The sequence below is a fragment of the Mustelus asterias genome, chromosome 8 (genome assembly GCF_964213995.1).
Source record: "Mustelus asterias chromosome 8, sMusAst1.hap1.1, whole genome shotgun sequence".
Taxonomy (NCBI): Eukaryota; Metazoa; Chordata; class Chondrichthyes; order Carcharhiniformes; family Triakidae; genus Mustelus; species Mustelus asterias.
The window spans coordinates 105,010,427-105,028,064 of record NC_135808.1 but is presented as its reverse complement, the minus strand read 5'-3'; the positions used below and the strand labels follow the sequence as shown (position 1 = coordinate 105,028,064).

The following is a 17,638-nucleotide window of genomic DNA, read 5'->3' as shown; positions in this document are numbered from 1 at the left end:
AGCCTCTTGAATCCTCATGTAATTTACAAAAGAAGAGGCTGTTATCAAATACCTTATGCTTTTCGACATTCGGCTGTCTTGCAGACTAAGAAAATTCAAGATTAAATCTGATCAATTTTGTTATTTTCACCATGTAACTGAGTGACTAACGTTTTACATTATCTACATCCTGAAAAAAAACTGCTAAATTTTTCATTCCTTGAGGGGCAGCCTTTGAGTCCCAGATATTGTGCTAGTGTTTGGTTAATCAATTAAAGCTTTCTAATAACCAACAAGAAACACATGGAAAATTAATATCAAGGATACTTAATATACAGTGTTTTTGTATGGAAGAAGCTATTTTACATATGGTCCATTTGACAAATAAATGCTGATCCAAATAAAAATCCTTTGATCTGGAAATATGTTTTAACTAATTGCTGAAAGATTTTCTGAGGTGGCTGACGTTCACAGTCACCATCTTCTCAATATTTTCAATTCAGATCTTGAATTACATTGTGTCTCTACCTCACTTCAGGTACAGCAATCTCCTTACTCCATCCATACCCCCAGACTGAGTAGCAGGAAGTGTTCCAACCTAAGGTTACAGAAGACATCTCAAATACGAGCAGAACCATAGTGGAGATGTTAGTTCTGAATGAGAGACCAAACCACATCATTGTAGATTTGACTAGCATGATAACATTTTTTTAAAAAACATTACACATGGTTATTTTTCTCTTCACAGTATTTCTTAGGAACACAGGAGCAGCAGTAGGCCATTCAGCCTGTCGAGCCTGCTTCGCCAGTCAAACAGGTCATGACTGATTATTTACAACATCTTTTGCCACTATCCCATATCTCTTGATGACATTAGTGTCCAGAAATCTGTCAGTTTCTGTTTTGAACATGCTCAATGATTAATAAAGAATTCCAAAGATTTGCCACCATCACAGTGAAGAAATTCCTCTTCATCTCAAACGTCCTTCAGGGCAAAGTTAGGGGACTCATTCTGAATTAAGGTTTCAGTGCTCAATTTACATTCAGTTTGACCAGAAAACAATTTCAATTGGAAAACACACAATGTCTTAGCTATGGCATGTTGAGTTGATCATGAATCCAATTTTGTCATTTCCTGTACATGGGACATGCAAGCCACCATCCATTTTAGAAAACTCAATTAAATTTGCAAACTGGACTTAAAGGTAAAGTAGCAATTTTCATTTATCTTATATGGTCTTCATTGTAATCCAATGTGTGTGAAATAGAAAGGAATTATTGCTTTGATTTTGTGAAGAAACCTGGGAATCCTCAATTTATACCATACTTCTAAATAAATAGTACACTAAGTCTGATATATTGGCCAGAACTTTCTGGACATTCTCACCAGTGGGATTCTCCTGTCCCGCTGCAGTGGACGGAGATTTGGCTGAGTGCCAAATTCTCCATCCTCGCTTTCAGCAGCGGCAAAATTCCAGCCATTATGTTTGTGGAGAAAGTAAAAGTAATTATGACATGTATTCAGACCATGGATCAGTTAATTAGAATACAATATCAACATTTTAGTAATCTTGTTCTTTTTGGACAAATTCTCCAGATGCTGACACTCTTATTAAATAACAGTCAAAATATCACCATTGATGGCCACCTGAAACAATGGTTGCATTGAGTTTAGCCAAAGCACAGCATAATTTTCATTTACAATTCATTTCCAACTATTTTTTACAAATTTCAATGGGCTAATACTTCAAAAATGATATAAAGTTAGGAAACAATATTAATTCAATGATCAGAATTAAATCAGTACTTGAGAATACTGAATGATAAAACTGTGACTTTTGGGGGGAGGGGGGTACATATGGAGAAAACAATCTAGAGGGCTAAGGGAATCAGATATAGAAGTTATTGCATCTTGTTAACAATGGAAGTCATTGTAAATTGATTTAAAAGTATTCAGTAAATATTTTGACTGTAAATGGTTTATTTTAAGAAAATGCCAGTTATGTAACTGCAGCACATTAAAATCATACCTGGACTTGCAAAAAAGTGTGGTTTGTTAAAAAGGTTACTTACATGGTCGTGCATTAAACAGAATGCACTGAAAATTTAAGTGTCCATGAACATGCAGTACTTACTATTTTAAGTGCTAAATTTCTAAGGTTTATTCTGTATTAGACACAAGTAGGTCAACTCAGAACATCATTAGAAACACTAGACATGCTTATCAATGCCAATTGAAATAGGAGAATATGGACAGTTTTTAACCTTTAACCTTAGTTTTCTTTCACTTATAGTTGCAGAATGTTTTAGACCTGATTGTTGCTGAACAGCTATCACATTTAGTGCCGCAGCACACTATAACATTGCTACTGTATGACTTGGGGTGTTAAAACTAATTTAAATTCAGTGGAATGTCTTTAAAACTCTTCTGACACTCTCCAAACAGAGTTCATAAAACCACAGACTTACAGCTAGGGACAAAGGTTCGAACACCACTGCAGACTAATTCCAACTACACAGAGGGTGTATTCAATGCAACTTGATGCAGCTCTGAGAAAGAGATGCGTTCTGTTTATTTAAATCTCAACTCTAAACCTTTTCCTCAATGACAAACCTTTTAAAAGAAAACCTTTAAAAAATATATATATATAAACTAAGATAGTAGCACTTGATAGAATAAACATTCAAAATGATCAGTTGAATCAACATCAGTCTTGACTGCATTGCTGGGTTACAGTTCTTAGCGACTATTAAATTATTCAAAGGTAGAACACAACTATGCTTGATTAAGTTTTAATTTCATCAAATTATCAATCTCAGAGAGTGCATAGTCAAACCATCCACCCAGCAAAGCTGTATTTATTTGGAAACAGGAACTCTCATTACTTACTGGACTCCAGTACGCTAATCTACTGAACAAAGGTGAATTTGCGCAAACAGTCAATACTTGATTTGTTCTCGTTACTCCTGTGATACACCAAACCCAAGGTTGATCGGTTTAACCCTGCAAGGCCCTTAGTCACTGTTCGCAGCACTTAGTTTTTCTAATATCTGCTTTCACTCCTCAGTGGTAATGTATAGCAAGGTCATTTTGCAATTTGAAAAAGTCAGGCTGCGATGTTAAATAAGTAATCTGCAAAAGACATAGTAGAGTACATTTAAATTTAAAATTTAATATAAAAATATGGAATTGCTGCATTGATAGCAACAAATGTTCATGATATATTAAAAGTATTTTATGTTTAATTGAAATTTCATTGTCAAGTCTTCACAACTTATGTATAAGGGGGGGCTGATCATTTACAATCTGACAATGCATGAATAAAATGCACAGTGTAAATCTTTATTTACACTGTGCATTAAATATAAAATTCTTCATTCACTATATACATCCACACTCTATGCAACCTCACCCCATGCACTGTTATTCATTCAATACATCTTTATTCTATTATTCTTATTTATTGTGCACAAATACATCCTCAGCCATTGTGCACATGCTTGATTCCTGGCTTGGGTCACTGTCTGTGCAGGTTTCCTCCGGGTGCTCCAGTTTCTTCCCACAGTCCGAAAGACATGCTGGTTAGGTGCAATAGCCACGCTAAATTCTCCCTCAGTGTATCTGAACAGACGCTGGAGTATGGTGACTGGGGGATTCTGTCAGTAACTTCACTGCATTGTTAATGTAAGCCTACTTGTGACACTAATAAACTTAATTTAAACTTGCATCACCAACTTTCATTTATATAGGACTGATATAAAAAAAGAACCCATGGCCTTTGTGTAGGACAAAAGTCATTAAGCAATAGTGGGCAAGTTACAACATGTAACCAAAAGTGCAATCAAATAGGTGACAAATGGTTAGCACTGCTGCCTCACAGCGCCAGGGACCCAGGTTCAATTCCGGCCTTGAGTGTATGTGTGGAGTTTGAATGTTCTCCCCATGTCTGTGTGGATGTCCTCCAGGTGCTTTGGTTTCCTCCCAAAGTCGAAAGATGTGTAGGTTAGATGCATTAGCCATGGTAAATGAGTGGGGTTACGGGGATAGGGCAGGGGGATGGGCCTGGGTAAGATGCTCTTTCAGAGAGCTGGTACAGACCCAATTGTCTGAATGGCCTTCTTCTGCACTTTAGGGATTCTATGGTTCGAATAGACCTGAGTAGAGAGTCAGGAAGGCTGAGAATAGGCCCAAAACAGGCTATGACTTTGCAGGACAAGAGAGGAAGGGTACACAGGACAATAGAATTGAAACATCAAAGGTCCAGATCATAACATTGGAGGAGGGTGTAATGGCATGATGGGAGTATTGTCATTTGAGGGATTTGTAGAAAACAACCACGGCTTTGATTAAAACACATTGCCAATGGATGTCAGCAAGGCCATAAGTGTGAGGAAGTATAATTTAGTATGAGACAGGTGACAGCTAATAGACTTTTAGACAAACTGTACTTGTAAGAGGGGAAGTTTGGGGAGCCAACAAGAAGGGCAACAGAAAAGGGAAGTCTGGAGCTAACAAAAGTATGCAAGGGTTTTACATTTAATATGCAAACTTTTACAAAGGCACATTCTTTGTCACTGTGTGAAGCTTTACTCCACATAGTTTTAGTCATTGTGCGCACTGCAACTTGATAGGGCCAACTTTGCACCCTCTTTTCCCCTGACCAAAGCACTAGGCAAGCTCAGTGCACATGAAGAGTACTGTGCTTGTCAAGGCTTCTTCACACCCCATTTTGGTTTTTCCTGGAAAGGTTTATGTTGGGGAATGGGGGCAGAAGGAGAAATGCATCTGCAAGCCGGAGAGACTTGTAGGCTACAGCCCTGGCCACCAACCTTAGCTACATTGCCTTAGCCAAAACATTGTGTGATTTCAAGAAGAAATTAGATATAGCTCTTGGGGCTAAAAGGGGTCAAGGGATATGGGGAGAAGACAGGATCAGAACATTGATTTTGATGATCAGCCATGATCAAAATGAATGATGGAGCAGGCTCAAAGGGCCGAATGATTTATTCCTGTTTCTATTTTCTATGTTTCTACTGTGATCTGAGAAGGGTCTGGGTGCAACCATGTCCAAGTGTTTTAATTTACATGTTTTCAGGTAATCTAGATAGGAATGTTGAGGATATCTCTGCCTGTTTCATAGTTGTAGAAATGCTGGATAATCCAGGGCAATGATAAAGAAGTGATGATCTGACGCATCAAGTTTCTATCATGTCTTCTCCATAGCACTTGGAAACTTAACACCCCTAAGATATTTTAGGGAAGAAAAGGAGCCCTTTTATGTCCATCGTCACTATGCACACGCATACTCCATACATCTTTTTCACTGTGCATACCTATATCCATATAGAATCTACAGAGCAGAAGGAGACCATTTGGCCCATCGAGCCTGCACCGACAACAATCCCAAACAGGTCCTATCCCCGTAACCCCATATATTTACACTCCTAGTCTCCCTGACACTAAGGGATGATTTCTCATGGCCAATCAACCTAACCCACAATTCTTTGGAGTGTGGGAAGAAACCAGAGCACCTGGAGGAAACCCATGCTGACACGGGGAGAACATGCAAACTCCATGGCCAGAATCGAACTCGGTATCTGGTGCTTTGAGGCAGCGGTGCTAACCACTGTGCCACCATGCTGCCCACATACACGGTGCATTCCATTATGTCAAACACTGCAATTCACTTTGTGCACTTCATTCAATATATTCTTAAATAGCACATCCTCTCTTATTCTATGCTTCACACAGCCTCTCTACGTACTCTATAGATCTTTATTCACTGTGCACATTGTTATTTCAGACTCCCTTTGCCACTATCTTTCAGAATGGTTTCAAGTCAATAGTGGTGACCCAGAAGGTTCAGTTCTGGAGCCACATCTGTTCACTGTGCATATCAATGATTTGGATATATACCCAGAAAGAGTAGTAGCAAAATTTGCAGAGAATATCAAAATAAGAGATATGATTAATTATTTTGAAGACTAAATACAGCCACAAAGGGATAATGATGAGAGAGAGGATTGGGCTAAAATATGGCAGGTAGAATTCCATGCCAGTAAAAGGTGAGGTGATGCAGTTTTTATGTAATTCTAGGTTTCATCACAAGATATATTGGACATCAAAGTCAAGATGCAACCCTATGTAAAAATATTAATATGACCTCAATTAGATTATTGATACAGGACTGGAGTCTATGCTGTAGGAAGAATATTGAGATTTTAGCCTGCTTATGTAATCAGATTCACTAGGATGCTGTCCTGTAGGAGGAAATACAAACACAAAAGGAAAAATAGGAACATCTTTCTTCATTAGAACAATGCAGATTATGGAGTTGTATGATATAGTGTTTAAGATTATGGAAGTATGTGGCAGGGTAGATAAAAGTACATTGATTCCTCAACTACTGCAAGCAATGGTGAAAAGCTGCAGATGTAGATCAAGAACAAAGGGCAAGAGAAACTTCTTTATATAGAGAGTTATGAGGCTGTGAATTCATTCCAGAGTCGGTTGTTATGCCAGATACTGTGTCAACATCCAAGATTGTATTAGATAGGTGGATGGGTCAATGCCAACACAGACTAGTTGGGCTGAGTGGCCTGTTTCCAGGTTGCAAGTTCTGTGTAATTTTACGTGCTCACCCATACTTAGCTCTATACATTCTTAGTCACTGTGTGCACCCTTATCTCATGCATACTTATTCATTGTATGCATCCTTAGTCTGCACGTTTTTATTCACCCCACATCTTTATTTATGCTGAGCATCTTTACTCTCTTCTCATTCTTATCTACTCCAAATATCCCCATTCATTTTCTACGTTATTCAAGTTGAGTAGCTTTATGCACACAAATTTCCTAATTTAATTCATTCATACTGATGCATTCTGTGCAGTTTTTACTCACACAGGGTGCCCTTATTCATTGAGTATCCTTTTAATGCTCACTCTCCAAGTGTAGCACCAAGAGATTGTGCTTTCCTTCTATTAAAAACTGTCTAAAATATACCTATTCCCTATGCTTAGTTTGGTATCCATATTTATTCTGGAGGTACTTAAATGAATATCATACCATGGCAGGAAGACAGTTACTCTGATATGTAATGACAAGAATTCTAGTATTCCTTGCATGATAAAATCATTGCACAATGTCAAAATAACCTAGCTGGATAATAATTCAAAATTATAGTTAGCAGATACAAACAACACTGAATTGAAAAGTCATAATCTAACACACAAAACCTTGAAATAACATTTGGAAGATTTTCCAATTCTTAAAGCCCCAATGATCCAACATTTTTTTTAAAATCACGCGAGTTTCACTTATTTTTTAAAAATGAGCAACGCAGGCGCCGCTGCCTTCCAGGCTCGAGTATTGTAATATTCAAACAAAAAAAACATGAAAGTCAATCAGAGCCAAATATTTTTTCTGATGTTCCAGATTTAAATATGGTCCATTGATGATAATGGAAAGAAGGGAGCAATGAGACTATGATTTTAAGGTAGTCAGATAACTAAAGGTCAAATTGATACATCATGACAGTACTTAGAACAATCCTTGAAATCAAATATTCCTTTATGTCACTCTTGAAAGATTTACTAATTACTGAGAAGCACTACATGCTATCTGCTTTCACTCACAGGCAGAAGGGAAAAAGAAGAAAACAAGACATAATTTTTCTCCACCAAGCTATTATCATGTCATAAACACACACGCACACAAAAAAAAGCTTTGAAGGTACTTAGATATCTGTTTTCTACATAGGCAATAGATTTTATTCATTGCTTGGCTGACTTATCGCAGCCTGCTTTTAATGAGGTATAATAAGGAGAGCATTTTGTAGCTACACGGTTGTACTATTTTATCTTCCAAACAGCTGTGTCATGGCTGTCTGTGCAGGATAAATCATATCACCCTCTCCGCATATGCTAACACCCCTGTAATTACAGGACACTTTAAATGAAACAAGGAAAAGGAAACAGAAAAAAAAACTAAAACTGTTGCCCAGATTACAAGCAACAGCATAGATCTCATAATAAAGCCAGTCATCATTACAATTAATTTATCATAGGGAGGTAACCAAGAAAACGTGATCCATTAATTTGACAAGAACACAACTATTGGGATTAATACTATGACATCAGAGACTGGTAACCCCTTAACAGCTTCCCTCAACTGTATTTTTCAGTCTATTTAAAATTGTTATGGAAATAAATTTAAAAACTACTTTAGGCCACACAGAAATTAATTCTTGGTCATAAGGGCAGTTCAATAATTAGAACTATAAAGCTGTAGGACAAAACCAAGGAATGATTTGCTTAGCTATTTGAGCACAAAAATTCATTAATAAATAAGTGAGCTATTCACTGTTTCCTTAATTTCTTGAAAATGTTAAGTGACTCAACCTATACTATAATGGAGGAAGCATTTATTTTATTTCATTGACTGCAATGAGACATAAAAAGGGAAAAGGGCATTTTTTGTTAATATTTAGTTTTATTTCTCCCCACCCCCTACCTCATTCATTTAGAACCTGAAGCTCTCAATCAATACTCCAAAAGGCAATCTGTTTGGGGGTGAATAGACAGCCTGGTTAATATAAATGCCAACTTTTCTTGTGCTTTTTCCACAGTTGGGTTGAAGAGGACTAAAATCTTGTCTATCAGAAATGTAAATGATGAGCTGTCTTCCTGAGGGAAATGAATGAGTGCATTTTAGCTGGGGTGAATTCACTGGGTTTCTTGTGTGATTAACAACTCAGTGACCTGTTGTCCTTGATCTAATTACTTTTAAATTTGCACTTTACATAATTATCAACAAGAATGCTATTTTTTTTAAACTCCCTCATTAATTCATGAGCTCCGAGTCAAATTCAAAGTATAAGGGACAAAGTCTAATATATCATTTCTTAAATTATAATCTATGAAAATGATTTACCTCAAAAGATTAACTTTTTTTAAATAAAAAGATTTACTTTTACTTTACATCTACTTTTGGTCAAGTTGCAAAAAATGACATTGGCATTTTCAGCAATTAATTCTTTGTACAGTACAATGATGAAATTGTATAAAATACTATTAAAACTTGGGGTCAAAGAGATTTACCAGATTCTAAACTCAAATGGCTGCTTTGCTCCATTCAATGTGATGTTTCTATTTATTGAAAAACACAAGCAGCCACCATCCTTCAAGACGCATTCCCCCGTCACCTAGCCAGCTCGATTTAAGGTGTTCTCTTTCGCTGATGTGTCTAATTTATCACCCCACTCCATGATTGATCTTTTTCTTATAAGCCCTGCACCACTGCTGATTTTGCATTAACCACGGTCTTTTTTTTTGAATAAACTAAAACAGCTGCTTGATTTGCAGCAGAAGCGAAAGGGACATTTTAATATATTAAATCTGCAAGATTCTGCGAACAAACTGTAAGTGTTTATATTCTTCCCAAAAGCCTCTGAGCTTGTAAATGGCATGTGCCACATGCTAGGTGAAGCCAATTCTTTTGCTTTTTTTTTCCGCCAGTATCTTTAAAGAAACTGTTCCATTGTAAAACTTTATGATTTGATTCACTGCTGCTGTTAGGGCACCTGTTTGCTGGTTTTAATTAACTATCTTAGCTCCTGGAAAGTTTTTTTCCCCTTTTTCAGGCTAGTATCTTTCAGAAACTGGCTGGCTGTAAGCTGTGATTATAGCTTCAACACCAGGGCCCCCAATTTGAAAAGACCTCCTGCCTTCTTCTTTGATCTCGGCTGCCAGAGAACTGCCGGTTGCTATTTTTCTGCCCTCTCAACACTGGCTCTGTCACCTGGCTCTCACAAAGGAAACAAAGGGATGGCTCTTTCTCTCCCTCTCGCACACAAGCAGAGAGACACAATCGAGCCACTGAATTATACTCACGATACACAGCCCACCAGAGCAGCTGCTACCCATTTTTCACAAAAAAAGGACAAGATACTTGCTGAATTTAAAAAAAACTAACTGGCAAGCAACAGGCAAACCTGTTGCAAAGATCTGTAGCTTTTGACAACATATATGCTTTATTTATTAACCCTTTCAAGATTATAGTACTTAATATGAAATTTATTCTTTTAGAAACCAAGATGAGCATTTTTCAGTTTATTGATGAACTCTCATTAAAAACACCAAAACACGTTTTTACTTCCACATAGCCACTAACTGGCAAGATTTGGTATGTTTCTCTTTCCCTATTTTGCACACGTCATAATGACACTCCAACAAGGTTATTTTGCTTGGAAAAAATTTACATTGAAAGAACTTATCAATTATTAGCTTAGAAATGCTGGTATGTTGTTGATTTTTCAAAAGCTATAAAAATTATGTTTTATCAATGGAGGAAAATGCATTCTGTGCCAACCAATGATTGAAAATTTGTGTGAAAATCTCACGGTAGCAAGGACAACAAATTGATTTTTATGGAAAAGAATAGCAAAATATATTTTTCCAGTTCATTGTTTGAAGGTTGCCAATTTAGTACTTACTATGTATTTCTCTTAGGGAGCAACAGTTTTAAACAATGCTAAGATATTCTTTACCTTGAAATTTTCAGTCTGGTTTCATTTACCATTTTAATATTTTCAACTGGGCGCAAAAATATTTTGTGCGATTGAACATTTTTAAAATATGGTAAAATGGTTATCTATTATTCGCAGCAAATATATTAAGCTTACTTCATTCATAAATAATGAACAATCATTACAGTTTTTTATTTTTAATTTGGCAAAACAATGAAAGAATTATCATATTACTATGTAAAAAAGTGCTTAAGAATACAATAATCGTGGCTGTCGTTTGGAAAATGCTAAATACATGCACTAGCTATTCAAGATTTTTTAAAACAGTGGAAATTTATCAATATATAATTTGCAAGAAGCATTCTGACAATGAAAATTATTTGGATTTGGGTGGCAAAAGTGATTACAATTGTATGGTGTAATGCTAGCTTGCTTTCTGACAGTTGTCTCCTTCATTGTATGCGTTATCATGCTGTCGGAGAGAGCCGAGGATACTGACCAAGTCTCCCTGGTGGGTTTACTGACTGAACATCAAGCTCTCCTTCAGCCTCTGTAGACCAGACACATTGCACAAATGTAGACAGAGGGCAAATGAGCAGTAATTGATGAGAATAAAGATGTTTTGCCAGACAGAGATAGTACCCCTACAGAGAAATGAGGCATTTACAAATAAAACATGGACTAGACAAGATAGACGCCCCACTTTGCCATGAATTCTGCAACAAAAATTTAAATTGGGCCACTAACTGTGAACAGAACACTTTGAAATGAAAAATAAAGGTAAAAACATGAAACAGCACTGCACAGGGACTAACAAAATGTAGTACAGCAACACTGCCATCGATTGTTAGCATCTGAGGAGCCGTTTGTTTTTATCCCAAAGCCAAGACTTTACACGCATAGCTTTACACAGACTGGGTTTGAGAAGATATCTGTCACCCAACCCCTCACCCCCCCCACCGTATTCACCAAAAGTGGTCACTGATCGCTCAGAAACGAAACAATTCCTGAAATGCCTGCCCCCCCCCAACTTTTAGTTAAACAAATGTTGGACTTGTTCACATGGTGCTGAGTCTGTGTTCAAGAGCCATTCATTATGTACAAGAGTACACAAAGTTTTTATTCTATGTTGCAGTGAAAGTAGCAAGTTGAATGTGAATGATTGTGTGAAAGGTCAAATAAAATCTTAAGATAAGTCATCAGATCAAAACAAATAACTTCACATTTCCCAATTTTCCCATTTTTAAAAAAAGCTGTTTATTTCTCATTATGGTTTTATTTATTCAAAGCCTTAGGTTAGGGTTATTTTCACTCTTTAGTGATATGTTATCTATTTTATTGGTCCTTTTGTGACTTCCTAAGCTGTATTGAAATATTAAAGACAAATATTTTGCTAAACTATGAAAATTCAAAAAAAAATCAAAATTATACAGAATATTGGCTATATGTGGGCTACCATTAGCTTTTTTTCTCTTTAAAACATTTGTTAAAGCCCTGAATCATACACAATACAAATTGTTCTTAACAAATGGAAATTTGACTCTCGGCATTGTCTTGGAACGTTTTACTAATAAGAAAGCACTGTGTTTGGCTTAATAAATAAATGTATTTAAACCAGGCTTTAAAAAAAGTCAAGACGATGTCCGAACGTCTTAAAATAATAGGGAACTGGAAATCTGTAACATTTCATCATATACCGAGAATTTTTTTTATCTGGAAGAAACAATTTCAAAGTTTGTATTGGTAACATTTTTATTTTTGAGGAATGGTATTTAAACAAGGAGAAATGTTATGCTGCAAGTGAGCAGGTACTCCCTTGGCAGCAGTCTTGTAACAGATTTTTTGGGAAGAAAAAAAGAAAGGAAATCGATGGCACTTTGAATAGAGGTCGTCAGGGTTGTTGCTCAAGGAAAGTGACAGATCTGCGTACTAAGCCTCTGGCAGCCCCCAAAAATTCCATACATATTACCATTTAGCTGCAATATTTCAGACTACAGCCTTCGTAATGAAACTCCACTTTGTAATTCAACCATTTATCCTATACAGTTATGCAATGCAATCAGTGTTAACTAAAAGTAGCTATTGCAATAAATAGTAATACTGAGACAGTTGAATAGATAAAGCTACAAATGTATAGCCTGCTTCACTGACATCATTAACAATTTTAATAACAAATATAGTTGAAGAAATGTCACATTACTGTCAATTTTAAAAAATCAAATAGAATTTTAAGAAGAATATTGATAAATGATCCATTTTATGATGTGAAAGCATTCACATACAATAGCCATTCTTAAAAACTACAATTATAATGCAGATATTATTAACCACTCCCTGAAAAAAAATTAGACAAGTAAAGGAATGTCTGGTTAAATCTGACTTGTAAGTAAGTCGAATTGTTGTTTGAATTTTCCGGCAAATCAGTGATACAAGTTTCAGCAAAGTTAGTTGTAACAAATCAGGCTTGTAATTTTTAACACAGTTTTTTTTATCATCCACAAAATAGACTTATTTAGCTTCTCATCTTGGTTGAGAGATGAAAAGAATTTTTAAAACTAAAGCAGATGGTTGGAATATCGAAGAGGAGGTTTAATGTTGCTTTTATGTGAAACAACGGCTTTGGGTGTGTATTTGGCTGGATACACTTTGCAGATGTCAAGCAAGTCAGCATCTATAAAATCAGTTTGAAAGTAATGTACATATCTTGGATACGAGCAAACTATTTGGGAGCTCTTGCAACCATTTCCTTTACCACATTTTTTTTCCTGAGCATTCTTACTTACAATCATATAAAGCTGCCAATGCATATTTATCTGCTTAAAAGACATCCTTAATCCAGCTGCATGCAATTTAATACACAGCATAGGGTGAGGTACTTTTTTTTACTGTGTCAACTCACACCTCAGCTTTATAACAAATGGCATAGTGTTAAAGGCCAATTGTCCTTTCTCTTATCTCCTTCGCACCTCAATATTCATTCCAACAACCCTCAAATCCTTTTTGCTACACCACAGGCTTAAAGACTGGGGCTGTATAATACCGGCTCTCAGCAAGTGCTCAAAGCCGATCCACTACTGCCTTCTTCCTCTCGATTTTTCCATATTAGTGGCTGTCATTACCATAAGAAGAGGTAGAGGAAAAGAGGGGAGGGAAGCACTTAAAGAAATGTGAAAGGGATACCAGTTGAAAACCAGTGGGGAGAGCTGAAAAGATCAGCCTTTTCACATCTGGTTAAGTGCTGCAAAACACCCCGTTGTCCATATGATTATTAAGAATGTCCTTGCTAAAGTTTACTTGCAGTGAGAGAAAAGATTATTACCATATATTTCAATATGCGCCACTTCCCCTATCATTTACCATCCCATATACCATTTCTCCAATTTGTTTGCCCAATAAATCAAAAGAAATTTATGAAAAAGAAAATCAACCAGGTTGGTCCTGTCAGGAAGGAAGCAAAGACATCCATGTTTTGTTGTTTTAAGGGTTTTTTTGTTAACCGTTCAGGAAGGAAGATAGGGGCCTGGATTCTGACTCAACAAGTACAGATTAATCACTCATTCTTTGCCATAATGTAGCCCTACTGAGTTGGTCTTTAGTCTAAACTTTTAAAATCAGCTTTATGCATCTTTTTGTATGTTCATCCAGTTTTCCAACAGCCTTGTAGTTCAATTGCTTGTTACTCACTTTGTTACATTTTCCTTTCACTTTCTGCCTATCTTTTTCAATTCTATTATTATTCTTACTTTTCTCTTGTTTCCCTTGCCGCCTTTTACTCTTTCTTCAACCAAAACAAACAGTAACAAAAAGTCAGTAGCTTCCCACAGCTGAAGCTTGTTAACTTATCACTCATTATCACCTCATCCTCCAAGCACCACTTTTCTTCTCTGGCTGCTGATGAGCCCCCACAAAACTTCTAGAATCGCAATTTAACTCAACAAACATCACAACACAGATATATTGAATTGGTTTCCTCTCAGTTACAGGGTCTTTTTTTCCCCCCATGAGTTATTTGGATTGCAGGGTGGGGCAAGGTGAAAATTGTCAATGATAACAAATCTTTCTTTAAATGAATATTTAAACCATCAGTTGCACACAGAAGACACGATCAACACTTAATTCTTTCGGAGGATTTTAATCACTGGAAGATAAAATTATTCTGTTTGTTTTACATAGTTTTATCTTAAAGTGTTGGCCTGTTTAAAAATAACTTTCTAGCAAACAAATATCTGCAGGCTGAAGAACATATATCCCCAAATGAAATTAGAACACACGAGATGAAACATGAAACATGATCGACAAAAACAATAACTTTAGATGTTGCCCATATATTTCAGTTTCTGATTTCATTAAGAAAAAAATGACAACTGTTCTAAAGATTTAAGTTGCTTCAACTTTAAAATAATATACATGTACTTATATTCAAAAAACTTAGCAAGCACAACTAACACAATAAAATATGAAACATTATTCAAGAAAGTCTAAATATAGTGAGATATGCTATACATTTTTAAGTTGTTGCCACAAGTTCAGGGTACATGCTGAAAATTTCAATTTGGACAATATAAAAGGCTCAAAATAGTTAAGACAAGTTAAAAAAAACACTTACATCTCTCATTTCGACTTTCTTCAGGGCTTGCTGAGTTTTCTCGGTCGGAGATGAGACCTGACACAGCAAAGACTTTTTTTCCAGTGTCATCTAGTTTCAGTGAACTGGGGGAACTGGATGGGAGCTGGGTTGTGAACTCGTACTCCTTGCCCTCAGAGTCCGAAAACCTCAGATGGGGGGATTCGGTTTCATGGCAGTTCTTTAGTCTTTTGGCAGGTGTAAAGGCTGATTGGTAACTGTCTCTGTCTTCAGCAGAGGCAAAAGGTCGGAATGCCCCAACACCACTATGATTCAGCATGCTGATTGGGGTGCAGTCCAGATTTGGAGGTGCAAATTGATGATGCAGGTGCAAAAGCTGAGGGGGGAAATCCCGGTTCGGGAAGGCCCCTGGCACCCCGCCCTGACGATGGTACATCGAGGCAAAGGTATAGGAACCATTAGTGAAGGGAATGTGGACATCTTTGTCCACAGAGACAGGTACTCCAAAGGGTCTAGGCTGCTGGCAGGAGATGGAAGCATCTCGGCTAGCCTCTGCTGTAGAGGCAAGGACCATCAAAGCTGGAGATGCAAGGGGATTAGGGAGGTAGGAAGAATTCTCCATCTTGAAAGCTGTTCTGTGCAAGTCCATTGGAAACTCTTTGCTCGCTGGTACCAGAATTATATAATGACCTTCTCAAATGCAGGCAAGGCTGGCTTTATAAAGAACAAGGTGACATCATTACCACCACAGCTTGATAGACCCTGTATTAATAGAGAGCACAAAAATAAATATTCACATACACACACTCTGCCTCACTATATATACACATGTATGTACTCCATTACAGGCATTCTGACGCTTGTATAGATTAGGTACTATTTGACCACAGTAATTATGAAAATCTATACTTAATACACTCTGGTGTCAAAGTGTCACGGGCTTAAAGACTGACCCCAAATAACAGAACCTCCGCAGCCCTGTGATCAAAAATGCATTTATTGCTCCGAAATCACAAGAGGCGGCTACTGATTAAGCAGTTTTTTTTGCTCCCAAAATCCTACTCACCAAAAAATGTAAGTAGTCGCTTTTTAGGTTTTCTTTTTTGGACAAATATATTTATCTTTTGGATTTTTAATTTGCCACATGGTTAAGGAAAAAAGATTAAAATAACTTAACTGTATTGATTTACGCGGTAGAATTGACATTAATTTTAGTTCAGTTATCACTTTGCAAAGCGATCAATAGTAACTAATAACGAATGACAGCGCTGGTAAAAAAGAGAGAAAGCAGGACTCCAGCCAAAAATCGAAATGTACCGACACTAAATCATCTCATACTTTTCTAGTCGTCAGCCATCAAGACACCGAAAAACCCAGTTGCTACTTTTGTTACAACTATCAAGATTAATAACACCCACCGCCAGATAATTCATTGTAACTTTGAAACTGAGGCCAATTAAGCAGCTAATTTAATGATATTTCGTAGCGATCACCTAGAAATGGATAACAGCACGAAAAACTAAACAGTTATGCCATAAAGTATTAACAATAGTACAGATATCACTACATAGATGCATGAGATAAGTGAATACAATTCGCACGTTCGGTTTAGCATAGCGCAATTTATTATAAATAAGGCATTAAATAGTTAAAGCGGTAGGTGATAATACAAGCAAGGACCGCAAACTGTCTGGACTAAACTACTTTTACTCTAGCATGTTTTTTATTGCAAGGTGCACGCACCAACACATATAGACCGTGGAGCATGTAAACAATGACTTCCGCACAAAGTTGGAGACATCGCAGACACATTTCTGCATTACTGTACTTACTTTAATTCCCAAGGATGCTTTCACTTTTTTATAATAGAACAAATACACGCGAAAATAAAAGGATTTATTTCTTTTGGTAAAACTCTCCCTTAGTGTACAAGGGCTGTGTAGTGGAAGTCTGGAAATACGGTGCGTGTGTGTGTGTGAATGAAGTCTCCTGTTGGAGGATGGTGTTGATTACATGCACAGAGGGATCCCTATCCCGAGTCGGATCAGAGGAGGAATGTTGCGTTGCTGCTGCTCCGCTTGGCTCAGTGTGCCCGTGTATGTGTGTGTGTGTGTGTATATATATGTGTGTGTCAATTTCAGAACTCACTCACCGGGACAGCAATATAGCAGCGCAGACCCAGCCAGTCTACTGCGCAGCCGTATTGTCCTCACACTGGTAACTGGGAATTGTAGTTCTTACTCATCGCTTTATCTCCCGCTTTTCGCCTTCCTGCTGTACTAAAAAAAAAGAGGTCTTCTTCCCTATTTCTCTTCCTGCCTTTTTTAATTGTTTAGCTCCATGTATTATCTTGCTTCCCCCTTATCTTTTCCCTGTTTCCGGTTCATGGATTGAATCTTGCCTTTTCCATTTCACATGTAGAGTTTATATTTAGACGTCGTTTGTATTTGCTTAAAGATCTATCATTCTGTTATTCTTTCTATTGTCCGTGTGTTTATCATTTCCTGTTTTTACTTGTTAAAAGTATATTACTCCTTGGTCCCTC

The 17,638-nt window shown here is 36.9% G+C and overlaps 1 protein-coding gene across 5 annotated transcripts in view; it reads right to left on the bottom strand.

Moving 5' to 3' along the window:
* The window catches only part of rnf220a (ring finger protein 220a), a 463,658-nt gene extending 446,363 nt beyond the window's left edge, over positions 1-17,295 (bottom strand). For 4 of the 5 annotated variants that reach the window (XM_078218665.1, XM_078218666.1, XM_078218669.1 and 1 more), the window contains exons 1-2: positions 16,926-17,287; positions 15,115-15,855 (exon numbers count right to left, since the gene is read on the bottom strand). In XM_078218665.1, coding sequence (XP_078074791.1) covers positions 15,115-15,742 — 628 coding nt within the window. In that variant the 5' untranslated portion in view covers positions 15,743-15,855; positions 16,926-17,287. Of the gene's footprint in view, positions 1-15,114; positions 15,856-16,925 lie in introns of all 5 variants that reach the window. The other variant, XM_078218667.1, reaches the window with a different exon arrangement.
* Between the last annotated feature and the right edge of the window lie 343 nt (positions 17,296-17,638).